Below are 21,214 nucleotides of genomic sequence, written 5' to 3' on the forward strand. Positions count from 1 at the left end.
CAAAAAGGAAGAAGAAGAATTAGAAGAAGTTTCGAACAGATGTTGCTCTTGGTTTTTCCTTCTTTTCACGTTTCTGAGTTGCTTTCTTTGAGCAGAATACAGATTAATGTGTACTCGTTTTAGTTATTTGAGTTAAATTAGGAGACTATCATGTGATTTGATTTCCTTCCGTTTTTAACAAGTTTAAGTTCCCAGAATTTGCGCAAAAACGTTACTGTATTTCACATTAATTGCGCTTGAATACAGTTAAATACAGATAACACTTAGCTGGAGTTCCCGTTTTTACGCCTATTTTTTTGTTGTATTAATGAATACAACCGCTTAAATACATGAAATACATTGTATAAAAACATAAAAGGTATCTATAAAACGTAATATAGCAAAGGGTATCTATAAATAGCTAATTAGGACTAAAAGGTGGTGTTTTACGAAAAATTCTCTTTAAAGATCATATATTGGTATATGGCCAGCATCAGAGTTTCCTTTTAGTATAGTTGTAGAATCTTGTCGTGGTTATTGTGGTAAAAGTAAAGGACCACAAAGCCACTCCATCTTTTTCACCCTTCCTATTTAGTTCTCAATCTTTTCTTGGATAAATCAATCCCAATAGCTACACTGGGGCAATTTTGGTAGATCAAGAATATAAAATGTATTTTAACCAAGTCCCTCTTACTTTATCCTTCCTGATATTGGAAAAGGACATAATTTGGCAAAAGTTGAAAAAAATGTGTAATTGAAACTGAAATCTAAAAAGAGTATTTGAAAGTTGAAATCGTGTTTGAATATACTTGGGAAAATGTCAACTTCTATGAGCGAAAACCATTCAAATAATGGGAAAAAAATAGCCTAATGTAGCCACAGTTTCAAAAGCAATCCATATTTAGCCACTTTTCCATGTAAAGATAAAATCTGAACAAAAACACCCTTAAAAATTCGGAAAAATTCCAGCATAATATGCTGGAGTTTGAACTTTTTACATGAGATTTCAGCATAATGTGCTGGAGTTCCAACACAATATGCTGGAAAATTATACGCATGAGCTCCATAATCCAGTATATTATGCTAGAACTTTCTGTGTTTCAGCTAGAATAGTAGCTATTTTTCAATGACTCTACAAACACTGGCTATTTTTCAATTATCAATCCGAAAACTGGCTAGCCCATGCTATTTTCACTCAAATAATGCATATGCACCGTCTTCGAGAGTAGGACCATCTGTAGATATAGGAAACACAAACTGCTGAATTGTTTCAGGATAGTGTACTTCTAAAGGATAACTAGAGCACAATTTACAGAACTACAACAGCAGACACATAAAGCTTGATACAAAAGCCAGATGAAACTGGTGATGAAAAGCTAGACATTTTCTTAATTTGGATAGGCACCCTAAGCAATAAATAAGCATAGAAGTCGGGTTCTGATGATACATACATTAGTATTTTACATCAACCTCTACTCACAACGCGATTTGCACGAGATGAAATAGAGAGATTCAAAAGTTCTACTACAGCTCCTCATATTGAACTGAAAACCCACAACGACAACGTTTTGTCCTTGTTGAACTTTCTTCATCAACAGTCTGATCTTCTACTAGGAATACATGCACATGGTCTTCTGCAAGCACAGTTGGTGGACTATTAGATTGCGCAATCTCAGATTTTTCTTGATGGTATTCGGGTGTCTTTTTTTTATCCTCGGTGCTACGAGCTAGCAGGCAGGATTTATCATTGGATGTTGCAAAATTGATAGCTGATTGTGAGGATGCCCCGTCCACATAGCAATTGTGTAGCCTCTGTCGGGTAATAAGTGATGCAAGAAGTTGATACCACCTAGAAAGAGCTTCTGCTTCAGACCTCTTCCTCTCTTTGGCCTGTCTTCTCTCCTCTTCTTCTGCATATGTCTGATAACATCTCAACAAATTCAACATTAGTTCTGCCGGATGGCTTCAAATACAGTAATAATTGGAATTGTTTGATAGCGTTAGAAAGAAAACGTTCAAGCACTTCAGAGACAAGTGTGTGTGTGTGTGTGTGTGTGTGTGTGTGAGCGCGCGCGCCAAAACTTCAGAGAAGTCTTTTGGTATATTTATGTCAAATAGGCCTTATTGAAAACTTAGTTGGCATGGACAGGAGACCCGCATAAACAAAGATAAGAAAATTTTGAACATGCATGGGGAGGAAAGAATACGAATTAGAGACGCAATAAATATTTTTAAACAAAATCAAATTTTCCCAAAGTACAGTTCCGTACTAAAAAAGAAAGGTAGTCCAACCATAAGCTCTACTGACTGTTGCACATTAGGGACTAAAGAGCAATCCTATCATATATTTGTTTTATTCTCTATCTTTCACCACCAACCAAGAACTTGAAAAGAAAAGGAGAAGACATTAGAAATATGTTGGTGTCCTATACGTCTAGTAAAGTGAGACATGAGGAACTTTGACCTCCATGTACACCAAAACACGAATAAAGAATGTGCTGGAACACCTTTTTTTTAAGGCAGCCCGGTGCACAAAGCGTCCCGCATTTGCCCAAAGCATCCGCATTCACGCATGTTGCGAGGAAGGGCCGCACCCTAAGGGGTGTGATATAGTCAGCCTACCTTAATGCAAGCATTAGTAGCTGCTTCCACGGCTCAAACCCGTGACCTAATGTGCTAGAACACGATTGTTCAAAGCATTTGGTACAAGCGATAAATACTTGCAAAGAAACAGAAAGCACCTACATTCATTTTTCTGTTCTGCCTTCCTCCTTAAATTTGCAAAGAAGCCAACCTAAAATTGGCATCATTTATCTGATTGCAATACGGGATAAGTATTCCAGGTACTTTCTTAAGTATGACCAATTTTACAATGAGGACTCAGAAGAGATGAAGAATGTGAAGTTACCCAGAACATGATTGGTCCCCCATTACAAAGGACGTCAAAAATATGTAAGCAAGCAATGAAATTTATTCCAGTTATGCAATTATTTACCTCGAGAATTGCATCCTTGAACTCCGTACACACCACAATCCCCTCATATACAGGTAGAGCTCGACCATTCCGGAATTCAAATCCAACCATAGCAGGTGCAAAATCAATTTCTAGCCTTTTAGCAACAGGAACCAACCTTGGCAATCTCAAGTGGACTGTACCCGGTGGAAGGCACTTCTCGGACCAGACATCCACTTGACCACGCTCATTCTAGAAAAAAAACCACATACCAACTGTCACTTCCTAGCCAAAACCAACCATAGAGACAAGATCGGCCAATAGACCAAAATATTGAGGAGATAAATCTAGTAACCGATTATTCCATCTGCTACACAAAGGAAAAGAAGCAAAACGGTGTACATATAAATGTAACATGTCTAATGTGTGAACAGGGACTGATAACATTCTTGAGCAACTGCTCGATGAAACTATCTCAAGAAGCCAACAAATGAAACAAAACCAAAAGTTGAAGGTTGTCAATGAGTGTAGTTGAAGAGGAAAATTTAACAGAACAGCTTATTCTCCAGATTGAAGCCTTGTACTTTTCGACTCATCATATGCAGATAACATGCAACTAAGAGCTGTTTAACTGAACATTCTAGCAGAAGAGATTTCAAAGTTTCAAATTGCAAATGTACAATTTGGACTGATTACACACACTTTAAGGATGTTAACAAATTTCCTTTAAATATACACAAAATATTGAAATTCTTCAAAATCTGTTCTCTTATATGGCATGATGACTTATCCATGTAGATCCTGAAGTTGTTTCTCATCATGTTTATTAAGGTCAAGAAGTAAGGGGAAAAAAGAAATTACCTCAGTTGGGAGAGAAATGCAAAGGAAGAGGGAATGATGACAATGGAAGCTGCGAAATACATCAAATCTGTCCGACTCGAATAAGGCACATGCCTCTGCCTCTTAACTCTTTATATCAAAAGAAATATTTTTAAACAGAAGGAGAAGACAGAGAAATGAAAATTGGCCATATGAGAGATTCATAAACCAGATGGATAAAACAAGGTTTATACGCTATAGTCAAAAGAAATCCATAGCTTTACATCATGTTGTGAAAGGATAAAAAAGGTCTTTAGTGAAGAGGCTTTGAACCCGAAATAGGACTAATGCAGATCTGGGCTTTTGAAAAGATGAAGATGCAAAGGGCAAAGAGACTATCTTTTGAACAACTAAGCTAACATAAGACTCTAGCTTGCACCCACTTAGAGCAGATGAAGATTCTCAGATGGGAAAAAACTGTAAATACTCTATCCTAAGCACGGCCCAAACAAATATTAATCTTATTTTGTTGCCGTGCCCTGGCCAAAATGTGCAATACCCACCAACACACATATCTGAACAAAATTGTATTACTTTTGCTATCACCAAAAACCACTGCTTGCAGCAAATGTCATGAAGGTCAGAAGGAAAAGACAGGACTCAGAGATGCCGCTCACCCCACCCCAAAAAAAGGACAGTAAAAACTGAAACACGATTGTCGGCATCGGCATCACTCACTTTACACCAAGAAAAACAAGTGCAGAAAGATTATTTCTGTTTCCCTTCTCCAACCAAAGCTTTATAGGTGGAACATGAATATGCATATACCCTTCCGCTACTCCCTGTCCCTTCTTCTTCACAAGAAATAGGTAAAATCATTAACCCAATTAGCTACTTTTGTAACTTAGCACCAGAATAACCTAAAACCAAAACATAATGGGCGTGGAACATGTCAAAGAATGTGCTAAGCAAAATCCATTCAACCTCCTACTTTCTTCCTTACTCTCACCAATCAGAAAACCTTTGTGTCCTCTATTCTCTCATTGTTTCCGCCATAAAACAAGTCATAACCTATTCCTATTTAAGCGTGCACTCGTGAAGTATAATGCTTATAAATTAGCATAAAATGTCAAATCCCAAATGAATCTCAACTTTCTCAGTACTTCTATCACTTAGAAGGCTTCACCTTAGGTACAATGCCATTTACTGCAGGAGGAAGAAACAGTGGTTCAGTTTGCCACTGTCCATAGAGGGCGACAGTTCCTCCACAATCTTCCTCGCCATAATCATGATCTTTAACATCCTGTTCTTTGTTCTGCTTTCCAGAATGCTTCAGAACCTGACCGTAAAAGCAAAGCAGATTAAGGTACTTGCAGAGTTGTGGACAATCAAAAATCATATTGTAGGTGAATAAAAGATTTATGTGCAGACAAAAACCTTTGCAGGGATCTCGTTAGCTTTCACTTGGAGCCCCTCACGAAACCATTTTTCCTTTCTTTTGAGTGTTTGTACACAGGATCGTGGGTATACTGGATGACCAGAACAAAAACCTAATACAGGTCCTTTGGGGTAAAGAATCTGATACTTGTTAAGCCATCTTTCAATTATGTATAACCGATGGTTTCTGTAAGCCTGCAGAGCAAATAAGTTCAAAACAAATCTATCAGTGCAATGTAGTCAAATTTTAGTGAATATTTGTGTTTGTTATACCTGTTGATTTGTTGGAAGAGGTTCAGTCAGTGCCCTAGTTTCCAACTCCATATCTTCGAGAGAGCTCCTGGTTGCTGTAAAAGAATTCCTTGTTGAGTATTCTGCACAATTTTTCTCGCTATGTTCATGCACATCCAGCATACCTGTTGATTGTGCTACTTCTGTTTTCTTGCTTTCATCAGAAGTTTCCTGTCTCAAATGAACAACATCACTGGTCGCCACGGACTCCAACTCCTTTAATGGTGCCAATACTGCATCCCACCAAATTGAGTTGACTCGTTCAGATGCTATCTTGTACCACTTTGTACAGTACCTGACAAGAAAATGAAAGACATTACACAGATGCATCCACCAATGTAGTTTAATTCTTACAGAATCTTCCCTTTTTTTAATAGTGATTTAAAGGTCAATTGCCGACCCCTACTGTTTGGGACTGAGGAAATAGTTGTCATTGTTGTTTCTTATAAGTCAACTCTTCCAATTTATTTAAAAGCTTCTGAATTGATTACCAAATTTTGCTGTGGTGAGGAGGCACGCACTTCTTTTTTAATACCTATGATGGTAATGGAAGAGTATAGGTTACAACCATAATAATAATAATAATAATAATAATAATAATACGATGGTAATGGAAGAGTATAGGTTCAGCAGGAGAAACCTACCATCTCCCACAAATAGTTACCATGTGACAACATAGATGTTTTGTTTATTAGGATGCCCTATTTCTCTTTCCCTAGAATTTCGCCAAAATATTCCTCATTATTTTGCTTAATCATTAACTAGTTTATGCGACTGAAGTGCTATCTCAGTTTAAAACTGGAACAAAACAAATAAATACATAATAATAATAATAACAATAATAATAATAATAATAATAATAATAATAATACTTGTCCTAATTAGAATCATAAACAAAATGATGAGGACAATGATGATTGAGCAACAAATTATAAACCTCAGACCTCATGGCTTGCACGTCGTCTATGTAGGGAAGGGATAAAATGAGGGGGAAATGACAGGGGAAAGAAACAACTCTTTAAGATTCTGCCTGTGACACTATGATGGTATGACAAAAGTAATTTTATAGTAATAAGACCAAGGAGTAAATCAAGATGGACAAAACATAGTCACTAGGTCAAATCTAGAAATTTAAATTATAAATGCATGAAGAGGAGCATCATGCTGCAGATAACATGACTAAGATTATATATAAAAACAATGATTAACAAAACCAAATCTAAGAGAAACTACAGAAGCCAATGAAATTTGGAACACCAAAGCAGCAAGAAATTGAAACCTGCGTGTAACATCTTTAGCTCCATTTCCAGCAAAAGCAACAACATATCGTAAATGCAATTTGCATGCAGCAGCTGCAGCTTCCACATTTTGCTCTCCATCGGTAATTGCATTTACAACATCAACATGCACCCATTTCCCCGTCAGATTCTCACCACTGCAATAGACCTCTGCCCAGTATAGAGGCGCCCCTACTTTCCTAGATCCAACAGCAGTTGATATTCCATGAGAGGAAGTCGAACACTCTTCTGCTTTAATTTTCTTCTTTTTGAATGGTGATACATTTGATGAAGTACTTTGTACATCCGCCAGTTCTGAGACCATAGTGTTCCTAACAATTTCAACTGCGGTGGAAGAAAGAGCCATTTCCAACTGCATCTCAAATTCAAGATCCCCTTTTCTCTTTGGACGCTCTCTCTTCATAATACATTCATCATTAGCATCACGCTGAGCATCTGATGTTGATGGCGACATTCTTTTATCAGACTTATCTGTAATAGTTGCTCTAGCCTTGCCATTGTTATGCTTGCCATCGGCCAAAGATTTAGCAGGAGAGAGAGGAGAATACTTTGGTGCAGCCACCATCAATGTCGAAGAGTTAAATATCCCGCTACCAGCCTTGCTAGGGGATTGACCAGAGGGATATGGTTTCTCAATTTCAGGCTTCAAGGAAGCCACATCCAAGATTGATACGAACCTGCAATGAATGACGTCATATCTTTAAGGTAATTTCTCATGAGATAAAAAACTTGCAAGCTTTGGGGCGTTCCCAAAGCTTGCAAGATTGAGCATAGAAAAATAAGCAGCTTAGATTGTCCTTTTTGGTATGTCACCAGGGGGTTTTCATGTTCGAAATGCATTAAAGAAACTGTAGAAAAGGGAAGTTTCCGGTGCAAGATTGTCACCTAACTTCCCAGCTCATGCCGCTTGTTACCAAAATAAAAGTGGCGCAGAAAAGGACTTCCAACATGTGTCAAAAGCCACAGGGAATTTGAATTGTCAGCACTTAGCTAGGTTATATTTACGCACTTCCTTACTCCAAGAATAGACAGTTCGCTGCTAATTGTGTTAACATCACCATGCAATAGCTCTAGCAACTAACCAAAAATATGTGGGGAAAAAGAGAAAACAGAAATCACTTAATACAACTGGGGAAGACAAGGAATAACAATACTTCAACTGACTGGAGACAGATTTGGAGTTTAAATGCTCTGCACAATTCACTTCATAGTTTAAAGGGAATATTGCAGCTTACCTGGTCGTAAGATCCAAAGCCCTAAACAGTGCTACAGACAATGCAGCAACCTGTAATAATGAAAAACAAAAAGGGATGTTTCTCAGATCAATGGGCAATATACTAAACACTGTTTCTTCTATCAAGACATAAAAACCTGCACAGCCTCTAACTATGCTTTTAAATAGGTAAGTTCCAAAGTTTTGCAATTAACCCTGATATTACATCAGATCTGAAGGATCTTTTTTTTTAAGACATGATGTTATGAAAAAGCTAGGCTAAGGACAGGAAAACGAGAAAACACTTATAATGCAAAAACATACTTCTTCTGAGGTCCCTTCCTGAGACTCGAGAGTTGATGCCAAAGCTGAATGAAATGACTTCTCTGTATCACTTGCACCTCTAACACAGAAATGACTGTGGAACTGCAACCAGTGGTAAAAGGTGAACGAAAGGAACAAAACTTGTATATCAAAGGGCAGTTATGATGATAAAATAAAACACATACCCAACTGACAAGAGGAGTTAGAGCCTTTGCAGTAAGTTTTGGAACATCTGTTAACTTCAACAGATGTGCTGGCAGCAGCGAAAGTAAAGAAGCCTGGCAAAATAAGTATAATCTTATATCTTACTGTTTTCCTCCCATAAGTATCAGTACTTGGAGGGAATGCTTTAAAAGGCCAAAAATTCACCAGCATTTCCATATCATGCACACAGAAGAGGCTAAAGCATGCTAAGTCAAAGATCAATGTTTTTTTTTTTTTGAAAAGTCATGCTAAGTCAAATTTTAATTTCATAAATAAATGAGATACCCAAAAAAACACATAATTAGAGCTGGAATTATCTAAGACTATGTATCCATAGCTATAAAGTCCTCAATGATCATGTGCTGTAGAATCATATAGAGATTCATTTATTTTTTTTTGAGTAAGAGTCATATAGAGATTTTAAATTTCCAAAACTTGAAGTTTAACACATATCACAACCATAACAGCACGTCAGCAACAAAGGTGAAGGATGACAAATCTAGTTGGACATCAAATAGGATTTTCCTACAATTTTCTACATATTTCTAATTTTCTCACCCATTCAAATACTCCCCAAAACTAACTTAAGTCTCTCTAAGTTTAAAATATGTGTGTGTATTCTAATCTCCATGATTTCAGAAACTTGTGAAGAAAAATTCCGGACACGACTTCTAAAAAGTAACGTCATCTCACTCCCTCGTTTCTGTTTCATTATTTTCCCCATCCCCTCTATATCGAGTTGACTAATAGAGAATTATACTGCTGCTTAACAAAGAATTCCTCAATTCCCCAAAGCTGGAATAACCTTTCCTGTTTTCTTTATCTTCTATTTCTTTTTTTTGGAGCCTGGGTAGGTAGGGGTGCATTCAGTTTATGAATAAACAACAATCCAGTAAGATAGTTGATAGGAGGTTTAGCACATACACATTTTACATGCTAATATCGATGACAATTTGGGGAAGAATATCATGCTACAGGAATAAGAAACAACCTGGATAAGAGGATCATTGCAAGCACTATCTACCAACCTGCCCCTTGCTAGTAAACAAAGCAAGTTAACCTTATGCACAACCTCAGCCAATTCCTGCAATTTAAGGGGGGGAAAGTATAATTGATGCACGTCCGACAAGGGCCTAAACTGTTAGATCATGGCATTCATATTTCTCTGTGATATTCAAACCACCTTTTCTTCTGCAGTTGCTCGGCGTACTGTTTTCTGTTTACTAGAATCAGGCAGAGCATCAAACTCAACAGTCACACCATTGATTGTATCTTCATTAATATTGCTTTCGGACTTCAAAGTATGAACTGAACCGTCTTCCCAATCAATACCATCAAGTTCATCTTCCCTCTCGATACTCTGATACTGAACATCTGTACCTTCATTTTCCACTTCCGATGGCACATTTTGTAACACATCTCTAGTGCAACATTCAGCATCTAATGTAGTCCTTGCAACTGTAGTGCCGGTAAGCTGTGTTTCTGTCTTCTTTGATCCGGTCTCTGGCTATACATATAAACAAAAGAACAATCACGAAATGCATTGTTCAAATGCAGTTCATGCCTAAATCATCAACACTAAGAAAACACATGATTTTTTAGCATTACGAAAAAAAAGGGTTAAATAATTCTTGCTGAAGGAAGTGTTTCACTCACTACATTGCCTAACTGAAGAGATAGCGCAAGAAAGGAACAAACCTTGCCCGTAGAATCTTTTTTGCATAGGTAACTATCATCTGTGTTCACACCCCGAGAGCCGCGTGACTTGTTGACTCGTTTCAAAAGTTTCCCCACTGCACCTCGAGATATGTTTGCAAGAGTTTCTGAAATCAAGCATGTTATTATTACTGTAGTTTCAACCTTCAAGAACTCAAAACTCTACTGTTACTGTCAATACATGTTTAAAGTACTTATCAAGAGGTGTTAAAGTTAATATTAATAATGAATGATTGCAACATAACAAACCATTGTCACTGGCTCTATCTTTGCAGCCGCTTCGGCTCTCCATCTCAGCGCAGTGTTTCACGGATTCTTCATTTGCTGTCCAAAATGGAAATCACTAGTCATTTGAAAAGTTTTATGGGTCAACCCGGTGCACTAAGCTCCCGCTATGCGCGGGGTCTGTGGAAGGGCCAGACCACAAGGGTCTATTATACGCAGCTTTACCCTGCATTTCTGAAAGAGGCTGTTTCCACAGGTTGAACCCGTGACCTCCTGGTCACATGGAGGCAACTTTACCAGTTACGCCGGCTCCCCTTCTCATTTGAAAAGTTTCATGAATGTTACATTTTAGAGTAAGACTCTACTTGGGGCAGACAAAAAGAAATTACTTATCATGGAGATATTCCATAAACTGAAAATGAAAAAACAAGCCTTGGATGGTCTGCCTGTTTTCACTTAAACTACATTTTCTACAAGCTATAACCCAAACCAATAAAGGGTTACATAAGTAAAACACACCCAAAATAACTAGCAAATAAACATGAAAGAACCTCAAAAAGGGGTTGTTAGAAGGACTAGAGAAGCAAAAAAATGTGAAACAAACATCTAAAAATTGAAATTTTATGCAGTCAGGTTGTGTTTTAGTAACATGTAGTGTGGTTAAGGAAAACATACCAACTAGCAAATAAAGATTAAATAATCCAATAAAGGGGTAGTTAAACAAGAGGAGAAATAAGCTGAAATTGTGAAAAAGAAGAATCAAAGATTGAATTTGTATGCATTCTTGATTATGTTTTGGTGTCATCTTGTGTACTTTAACAGTAACTAAAGTGAAACCCAAAGAGAAATATGAAAGAATCCAATAATGGGGTAGTTAAAAAAAAGAGGATAAAACTAGCAAAAACTGTAAAACAATAGTGGAAAGATTGAATTTTTATGCATTCTTGTTTTTTTTTCTTTTTTTTTGGTTTGGTTGAAGAGTTAGGAAACATACCAGTTGATTGATTCTGTAGTTTTGCCTGATTTCTGGTTCGCATTTTTTCGATCAATGGAGCAATAGGAAATAGAAGAAGAAGGGGCGCGCGCTATATGCTTACGGTTGAAACCTATGAAATTCCCAAACCCGGGAAGAAAGAAGGGAAATTGTGTTTTTTTCTTTTTTTTTTTTTATTTTAGTCAATCTTCTTTTATTTATAATTATTTTCCATTATTAATGGCACTAATATGAACTAACAACGTTTGTTACATATTGTATTGTATCGTATATTTATTTTAAATATAATATTTATTTTGATTATTACTTAAATTTTATTGTAAATTCATCATTACGTAATGATAAAAGTACCACTACATCGTTATCGTTACGTAATGATTGATTTGGTGTGATCGCGTCGTTGCCTCTTGGTTTTTTATTCATCTTGTCCTTTTTATTAATAAATAATTATATTTTATCCTTATTGTATCTTTTTATATAATAATATTACTCCGTTCCTACTTTTTAATGTAATATTATAAGTTTCTTATTCATATTGTTGGTGTGTGACATCATGAAACGACGACAAACGATACAATCTATCAAATATTGTATTTATCAAAACAAATACAATACAATGTAGTATAATACAACACATTATGAACACGACATGTAACGATATGTAAAGAAAATCGAGTTAAAATTTTACGAAAAATAATTTGTCTTAGTTTATGAAAATACAAGTTTCTTTTTTACAGTTAACAAGAACAAAAACTTAAGCACATATGACATATTTCTTTTTATATTCGATGAAAATAAGACATTTAATTTATAGAATAATGAAAGTTTATATACATTGTCCTCTATTTTTGAGTCAATTGACCAATTTGTATGAATATACTTAGCATATTGGATCTAAGTCGAAACTATGTATTACACCATGTTAGCTCTAAAGCCAACTCATATGAAATACCATTTTGTCTTCATTTTTAGCTTTCCTACAAGAAACTTTATTATTTGGGCAACTTAAATAAGATAGATTTCATTTTATTTATAAATTAAAAACGGATTCTATTTGATGTAATTGCTGCATTTACTTTTGGTAGGCTAGCCAACCAAATATTGTGATGAAATTGTCATAGATTAATTATCCTTTTTATTTTTGGGTAACTACAACATATTATCAATCACCAGTAAACGATATAAAATATAAAAATTGTGGCTAACCACACTCTGTTAGTTGTTTCAAACACTTGCTAGCTTGTTTGGCAAGATTCTAAAATCAGCTTATTTCGAAAAGTGTTTTCTCAAAAGTATTTTTCAAAAGAGTATTTTTGATGAAAATTAGTTTGTATTTGGCTAATTAATTTAAAAAGCAATTTTGAGCAGCAATTAGTGTTTGACCAATATTTTAAAAAGTACTTCTAAGTGTATTTTTCTCTACTTTCAAAACAATGTTTTTGGAGAGCAACTACTTTTTTCTGCTTTTCATAAACTGCTTATGATTCTGCTCAAAAATATAAGTTATCGCATTTGATATTTGCGACTCATAAGTCGTGTTTCCAACTCATATGAAATACCATTTTGTCTTCATTTTTAATTTTCATAGAAGAAATTTTATTATTTGGACAGCTTAAATAACAAAAGATTTCATTTGATATACAAATTAAAAACAGTTTCTATTTAATTTAATTGCTGCATTTACTTTTGGTAGGCTAGCCAACCAACTCTTGTGATGAAATTGACATTGATCAATTGTCCTTTCTTTGGTAACTAAGATATACTATTAATCACCAACGAACAATATTGAAATCACAGCTAAACACACTCTGTTAGCTGTCTCAGACAGGTGCTGCAACTATACTAATAGCATGTTAGACCAAACTTTTACGCTTTAACTTATTTTGAAAATTGTTTTTCTTAAAATTAACTTTTTAAAAAGTACTTTTGGGTAAAATTAGTTTGTGTTCAACTAATTAATTTAAAAAAAATACTTTGAGCAACAACTACTATTTGGCCAAACTTTTAAAAACTTTATTTTTTTTTAAAAAAAATAAATTGGGAAGAAGCTACTTCTTCTGCTTATATTTCTACGTAAAAGTACTTTTTACCTTCTAAAAGCTTAGGTCAAACAGACTTTATATGCGACTTACTCCCTCCGTTCACTTTTAGTTGGCACGCTTTGACTTTTCACTCCTCTTAAGAAATAATAAATGAAGGGCGAAATACATAAAGCGCCCCCTTAAGTTGTCACAAACGATCATTTGAACACCTTAACTTGGCATATGACCAGACAGACACCTCTGCTTGGAAGAACTGTATCTCTTAAACCCCTCACGCTGACAGGCAAAATTTGTGTGTTACACTCATATATGAGCGCGTGAATCTCTTCAAAATTAACTATCTTTTTTTTCTCCCTAAAATCAATATGGACCCCACCTAATTCATACCTCTTTCTTCTCCGATTTTTCTCCACCATCCTCTGCAACAACTGATAAGGAACTTGCAAACCAAACTACAAAATTGAGGTCCCTGCATTCTTACACAGGGCCACACATGTCCTCAAGCAGATGCTCCGCCTCCAGGTCGACCAGGTCATCTCCGCCACCAATTCTGACGACTGCGACGACTCTTTCATTAGCTTACTCAGATCCATCATCAAATTCCTTCACCACCTCGTTTCCCAGAGCAAGCCTCTCCAGACCCGACCCGATCTCAAAACTCGACCACCCAAAACCTTCACCAGTTCAAGAAGATCTGGAGCCTCCAAATCGATATTCGGTTACAGAAAGGCACGATGATTAGATGGAAGACATAAGTGAAAGGTGGGTTGAGGGTTCTATTTTTGGCAAGAGATGACGGAAGAAGAAGGGTTGAGTTCTGTATTTGGGATGACACAAGTGAAAGGAGGTGAGGGGGNAGGAAGAAGAATATGTTTTGGGGGTGGGGGGTGGGGGGGGGGCGTTGGTCTAGCTCAAAGAAAGGAAGAATGTATTTTCCTTGCATTTTTCTTTCAATGTCTTTTTTTTTAATATTACACGTGTCTAATTTTTTTTTATTGCAAATAATACGTGGCATTTTTAATTGGTTCATTTTACATGTCATTGGCAAGTGTAACTCACGCTCATGGTGTGTTGCACTCGAGTGCTTGCTTGATACATTTAATAGCCACTTGAAGTGTCTAAATGGTAAATGGATCAATTGAAGTGTTTGTATGATCGTTGAGGACAACTTCAAGGGACCGTTTATATATTTCGCCTAAATAAATTGCATAATTTACCATGATATCCATATTAATTGATGCATACTTTATCGGATTTGAGAAAATAAATTGAAATGAGTAATAAATACTGTGGGTATAACAGGAAAGAAAATTATCTTCTCTTGATATGTCTAAAGTGACAAGTAAAAATGAAAATCTATTTTTAGTATACATGCCAAGTAAAAGAGAACGGATTGAGTATAAAACATTGGAAGATTGGGACATATAAATCGCAGTAAGTGATTGCTGTTAAGAAACTTAGCTCAAAGTAATAATATGAAACAAGAAAATAGACAAGAATGTAGAGGGCAAGAGATGAGAGCTTCTTATTTCTTTCAAGTATTTCAAGTGTGTTAGAAAATGACTTATCATCCTCTATTTATAGTACTGCATAGAGGTATACCAAAAGAATTCCATAAATATGCCATTAAGCACTTGAGATCACGGTGGAAGATAATGGGGGAGGTATGCGAGTTACAACAATAGCTCCATAAGTATTAGAGTAGTGGAATTATGGAGATGATGGAGAAGAGTAGTGGGTATTACTCATTTGGTGGTTATGGACATCCACTATAATTGTATTTTATAACACTCCCCCTTGGATGTCCATAATAATGTGCCTCGTTAAAACCTTACTAAAAAAATCCCGTGGGGAAAAATCTTAGTGAAGGAAAAAGAGTACATATATCTTGTAATACCCATTGTTTGCTGCCTCGTTAAAAACCTTGCTAGGAAAACCAATGGCATAAAACCTCAGCTAAGTAAAAAAGAGTGCAGCGCGTATCTTATTCCCCATGATGAAAACATCACTTTACTTTTCGGAAGTGACGCATTCCAATCCCGTATACCATCTTCTCGAATGCTGGGGTTGGTAATGATTCATTGAATAGATCCACCAAAGTATCAATCAAATAAATTTGTTGAACGTCTATATCACCAATCTGTCGAAGATCATGTCTGAGAAGAACCTTGGTGAAATGTGCTTTATTTTGTTACCTTCAATATATCCTTCTTCCAATTGATATAAGCAAACAACATTATCTTCAGTATTATTGGAATCTTCTCTTCAAAGAAAAGTCACACATCTGTTGTGTGTTGAGTCCCTTGCTTTATCAGTTGCTTATCTTGGCATGACCCGAATAAGTATCAACAATTAACTACCTTGTAAAATGATAATATGGCAGTACTCTCACATGCAAATAGATTGTTTGAAGAACGAACTTCAAGAAAATGTCTGCATTTGCATAAGCAACAAAATCCTGGCAATATTTGTTAGAACAAATAAATCTACATCAAGTATTCCTTTTAAAAAATAACACTAATTTATTCTAATATCTCCACATAGGAATAAAACTATAACTCGCTAGCATATTGTTATACTTATGGTTCTAGCCAGATATATTTACGAAAAATCTTGTGGTACAAGTCGTCTTTATGTCTATAGACTTGATTTTTCATTTCACCTTCAGGTGTTGGGACTATCTGTCCAACTTTACATTTTTCAGGTGAAGTCAATTTTATTCCGTACTTTTCATTTGGCCAATTATTTATCTGTCCAAATTCCATGACAGATTTGAGCTCAAGATCCTCGTCAATATTAATAATATGAATGCTACATTATATCAACAATGTTGTTGACGATCATTCTATATCGGTTCCATCACCAATCAAATAAAGACATAACTTATCGAGATCTCAATAGTTTCAGGTACCTGAGCCTCTCTCATGAGGTCTTATAAAGTGTTATGTTGTGGTGCTCTTATAGATCACGTGCCTCCTTAGTATGACCATCTTTATCATTTGCTCATCTCCTTCTTCAAGGAGTTTTATCTTTGGAACTGATTAGTCTATTACGGTTCATGTGTTCCATAGACTATGTCCATCACGGACTTTATTCTATTTGGAGCATTAGCAGCTGATATATAACATTTAGCTTTGGGTTAGCAAATGCGTCTAGCAATATTTTTCAAATGAATTATCACTTGAACTTCAAGTTCACATTTTCTTGTACGAGGATCTAGGTGCACTCATAATAATTCATTCCATGTTTTACTTTTTCAGCTGCCCATTTTCTCCCCCTAATGCTGGGATCACCAATACATTTTCCGACCTTCTTTGGGAACCCATCTTTATATATTGTGGTGGGATAATTAAATCATATAGCACATCCATATTTCTAGATAAAAATTATTTGGTTCTTGACCCCGAACCAATTAAGATAGGGAGAATTTATCATAACTTGTTGGCTAGATGCGTACAAGTGCTGTTGTATATTAAATAATATATCTCATACCAAATTTTGATTTGGGAGTTTTATTCTCATAACCAATGGTTTAGCTTGATTGAGGCATACAGTTTCTGCTAAACCAACTTGGATTTAAACCAGCATTATCAAGATAAATTATCATAATTTTTATTCTGAAATTGTGCTCTAATAATTTGAGCAAGCAACCTTGCAAAAGCCAAACTGCAAGTTGATAACAAATGCACATGTGACCATAGAATATATGCATCTATTAAAATTATGTAATAGTAAATGGTCCACATGGCAGGTGATTGGGCCCATACATATATATCACCTTTTATTCGTTCCAGATATCAAGGGATTCAATCTCAACCTTAACTGGTATATCATGAGAATAAGCAGCACAAGAGAATTTTTTGAAGAATCTCTATTTCTTCAATATATGTTGTCGCGCCCCTTTTTTCCCTCCACGAAAAACGTCCGGGTTTTGACATTTCCATGGGGGAATAACTCTTTTCCTTTTAGGAATTGGGTTTTTGAAGAGTCGCCACCTAACGAATTATGGTGCGTTAGGGTACCTTGAGCAATTAACTCATGGACTAGATTGCATTACCATAGATTTAGGGTAAGGGCTCGAAATAACCTTGAGGGGAAGGTGTTAGGCACCCCTCGCTGTCCACAACGGTGGGTCCCGGCCGAACTTATACTCATGTGAATTAGTCAAATAAACAGATAAACAGTTTTACCACGTACTTACAAGTAAAGGCATGTTTTGACATTCAAGTAATGAAACAAAGAAAAGGTTTTGAACAAGTTGCACATATATAAAGAAAAGTAAATTCATTTAAACAACGAGAGTTGGGAAAATGGGTCCTAGGTTGGTTATCCTACAGGATCATACCCACACAATGCCCGGTAATCACTCCTCATTGAGGGGCTACACGTGGCATTAGCGCGTAGTCATCACATCTTTACTACCCAATTCCCTCCCCTTCGTCATAGCCTAAAGCGTTCTAATAACCTTGGAAGATATCCTATACGTGCACTACCCGTCCCTTCCTTGTGGCCTTGGAGGTATTTAGGACCTTTAATTTTAGGTAGTTCTAGATCATCCTAAGGTGTTTAAAGGAGAAAAGTCTAGGTGTCAAACAAAACAAGTAGGACTGTATTATAAAAAAAGAAACAACTAAAGGCTCACATTTACCTCCACAAACATAACAAGCAAATGCACGTCTCAGACGATTGTTTTTAAGTATTTGACAGAAAATCTTAGAACATGATATCTAGGTGAGCTGAGAGTATACAGTATTGAATTAGGACCAAAGCGTGAAAGAACTGAGTCCATTTGCCTACTGATTTTAAACTCGCTGAGTATGAGCAATCGCAGATAGCAGAACACGATTTTACGGTTGCAGAATTTTAATAGTCCTATAGGCTTGCCTAGGCGTATAACAGTGATGTCCTATGAGCATGATATCTATGTTGATTAGGAATGCAGTAAAACAGTAAAACGATTTTCAAACGACAACTTGAGATCTTATAGGCATGCTTTCTATCAGTATTAATTTAAAGTAGTATTTGAAGACTTATTTAAAGAAGCAGATAGGATAATAGAATTAAACCAATTCAGAATAAACAAACGTGGATTAAACTGATTTTTTAACTAAGCTGTTTTAAGTTCTATAGGCATGATTTCTATTAGAGCTGATTTTAATTCCTATAGGCATGGTATCTAATTATTAAAAGCCATTTAGACCCTATAGACATGGTTTCTAATTGTGTGGAAGTAAAGCAAACATAACAAACACATTTGAATCAACACGACCCTATAGGCATGGTATCTACCCAGTTTTACCCATAATATATATACTACCCTCCCTTTTCACTAAACACCCCACCGTTTGTTTACAATAATTATTACAGACCGATGAACTGAATATAAATTACAGAAATAAATAGAAATTAATCTTTAGGGAGCCTGCAGCAGGCCTAAATGATTTTCAAGCCTCCAGTAGCCTCAAATGCCAAAGTGCCATAGCCAATTTCATGTCCAAGTGTGTCAGAGTTCCCAAAGGACCTCAAGGATCCTGAGCAGTGCTCACACCCAGACTTTCCCAAATAGTAACGGATTATTGTGCAGTGTGGAAAGGCCAGCTCTGACATGCCAAAATTCAGAGAGATCTCAAGGATCTCAAGGCAGTACACATATCAGAGGGGCATAACCTAGTATTCTAAGAGTAAGTGGAAGTGCATAACAGTTGAAAGAGTTTAATAGAAATGTCTTAAGACTGAAAAGAACTTTTGAAAACCATTAGTGCTGAAACATTTTGAGGAAAAGTGTGAAGAAAACAATTGGCAATCAGAACCAAGTCATAGAACAAGTTTCAGGAACAACTTTCACACAAAGGGGATAGGGGGTTGGGAACATAGAGGGTATCTCTTAATGGAGCATACAAACGACAGGATATAGGAGTTTTGAGGGGGTTCTACATATGCAGCAAAGATCACAGCAGAAACATGCATCACACAGCTATAATTACTTTAAAGGGATTGTCTGACTTAGTAGGAATGAAACAGAACAGGCAAGGACTTAAATGAGCATGCTGGGCAAGTATTAACAATGGAGGCATGCTAATTATATAGAAGCAGAGTTTAGGAAAGACAGTAGTTAGGCCAAACATATGCAGACATGCTAAACAAGACATCAAACAAGCCAGTAAAGTGGAAACATACTAATTATATGTTTGAATGGGCAATATTAGACATGCTTGGATAAGCAGTAGACAGAAACATGAACAGACTTAAGCCATATGAACTAAAGCAGTAAGTAAACACATAGGTTTGATTCTTAAAAATTAATCAGAAGCATACCTAGTTAAAGAATGAAAATCACAAGATGTGAGAAAGGTAGTGTGCAACTTCCAGCCTTGACTTGTAGCCGGCTAGAATGGCAAAGATCACAAGTAGCAAAGAGAGCAGAAAGAGATCCTTTTAGAGTGTAAAAAAGTAGTGGTTTTGAACTATTATTCGTTGTTTAGAAGTTAAAATAAGAGGGGGTATATATAGTAGTCAGAAGGTTAACAAAATAAGGTAAGAGATCAATCAAGTAGCAAACCAGGGAAGTTTGTGGAATCAATCACATATGTAAATCAACAAGTCCTTCCCTTAATCAAGGGATAATCAAATCAACAGTGAAAGCATGCTAGGTATTTAAGGAAAAGAATCAAGTAAGTTTTGGGTATAGAGCAGGTAATTAGGGGTAAATGAACAGAAGTTTCAATTAAGAAAACAATCAGTAAGAATCAGCAAAAATACAAACAAGGCAAGGGAAAATTAATTAAGGCAAGTGGTTCAATCAAATCGAGTAGAGAAGTAAGAATCAAAAGTTTAAGGGAAAATGTTCAAATTAAATCAGGAAATAAGGAATTCAGAATAATCAAGGGTTCAATCAAAGAGAAAGTCATGAAAGAGTCAGCAAGTTTAGCATATATAATAAGGCAAGACATGAATAGTCAGGATTCGACACATAACTTTATCAAAACAAATGGTTAAAACGACACTGATTCAAGGAGAAAGATACAGGTCTTAACATGAATAGTCAGGATGAACACAAGCATATAGAATCAGTGAAAGGTCGAACTAAGAAATTCAGTAGAAGCATATTAGGGCGAGAAAATCACAAGAAATCACAATAACCCAAAGCAAGAGCACGGTCGATATACCAGTACTCAGAAACCAAACGAAGAACCTCAAAAAATTAGGGCTTTCAGTACAAGCAAGTTAATGTTGTAGCAAACTTACAAAATCAGTCAAAACATAAACAAAAATCATCAAACATTTTGTAAAAAAAGAAATTCCGNAATACAAGTCAAACAATATAGAGAAGAAGAAGAATCAAACAACTGAAAAAAAATAACAACAATTTTGTAAAAAGAAATTCCGGAAACCCTAGTTTAGAAAAATATGAAAATCAATTGAAAATCATACGATTCTTGTAAAGAATCTCATGGTTGTTGTAAAACTCACATGAAACAAGTCCAAATCATCTCAGATCTGTACAGATCTAAGAGGTTCAGAAAAAGAAATTAGGGTTTCGAAGAGGACCATACAGAGGTGAAGAAACATGATTAGAAACCCATAGATTGTAGTCAATATAGGACGATCTTACTCAGAATCACACTGGAATGGCCTGAAACAGGCGAGAAAGGAACCATAGATGCAAGCCAACTAGCCCTGGTCCCTTGAGGACCCTGGAGATGGCAAGAATAACGTGAG

General features: G+C 36.0%; 2 protein-coding genes across 4 annotated transcripts in view; both read right to left on the reverse strand.

Moving 5' to 3' along the window:
• LOC109210278 overlaps nucleotides 1-1,363 on the reverse strand; it is a 4,356-nt gene extending 2,993 nt beyond the window's left edge. Inside the window, exon 1 of the mRNA XM_019373676.1 lies at nucleotides 1,293-1,363. Coding sequence (XP_019229221.1) covers nucleotides 1,293-1,363 — 71 coding nt within the window. The remainder of the gene's footprint in view (nucleotides 1-1,292) is intronic.
• On the reverse strand, nucleotides 1,198-11,580 carry LOC109210284 (DNA repair protein RAD4). 3 transcript variants are annotated; one of them, XM_019373682.1, is made up of 15 exons: nucleotides 11,454-11,580; nucleotides 10,484-10,558; nucleotides 10,217-10,341; nucleotides 9,702-10,025; nucleotides 9,510-9,602; nucleotides 8,500-8,592; nucleotides 8,315-8,416; nucleotides 8,013-8,062; nucleotides 6,759-7,454; nucleotides 5,605-5,774; nucleotides 5,462-5,535; nucleotides 5,189-5,383; nucleotides 4,938-5,090; nucleotides 2,975-3,184; nucleotides 1,198-1,899 (listed from the first exon to the last, which is right to left on the reverse strand). In XM_019373682.1, the coding sequence occupies exons 1-15, from the start codon at nucleotides 11,494-11,496 to the stop codon at nucleotides 1,504-1,506; spliced, it is 2,799 nt and encodes a 932-aa protein (XP_019229227.1). In that variant the 5' UTR covers nucleotides 11,497-11,580; the 3' UTR covers nucleotides 1,198-1,503. The 3 variants fall into 3 exon arrangements, with proteins under 3 accessions (XP_019229227.1, XP_019229226.1, XP_019229228.1); XM_019373681.1 differs by lacking the exon at nucleotides 11,454-11,580 and adding an exon at nucleotides 11,135-11,292; XM_019373683.1 differs by lacking the exons at nucleotides 10,484-10,558; nucleotides 11,454-11,580 and having other exon boundaries at nucleotides 9,702-10,021; nucleotides 10,217-10,334.
• Between the last annotated feature and the right edge of the window lie 9,634 nt (nucleotides 11,581-21,214).

Source organism: Nicotiana attenuata, unplaced genomic scaffold (assembly GCF_001879085.1).
Source record: "Nicotiana attenuata strain UT unplaced genomic scaffold, NIATTr2, whole genome shotgun sequence".
NCBI classification, from domain to species: Eukaryota; Viridiplantae; Streptophyta; class Magnoliopsida; order Solanales; family Solanaceae; genus Nicotiana; species Nicotiana attenuata.

What these genes read in the sequence shown, in the direction of transcription:
- LOC109210284 (XM_019373681.1), bottom strand. Translation starts at nt 11,264, where the DNA reads ATGACACCAAAACATAATCAAGAATGCATACAAATTCAATCTTTGATT. An exon ending in GCTAAAGATGTTACACGCAG is followed by an intron (nt 5,775 to 6,758) that starts GTTTCAATTTCT and finishes TTTTCTTGTCAG; the next exon opens with GTACTGTACAAAGTGGTACA. An exon ending in AGAAGTAGCACAATCAACAG is followed by an intron (nt 5,536 to 5,604) that starts GTATGCTGGATG and finishes ATTCTTTTACAG; the next exon opens with CAACCAGGAGCTCTCTCGAA.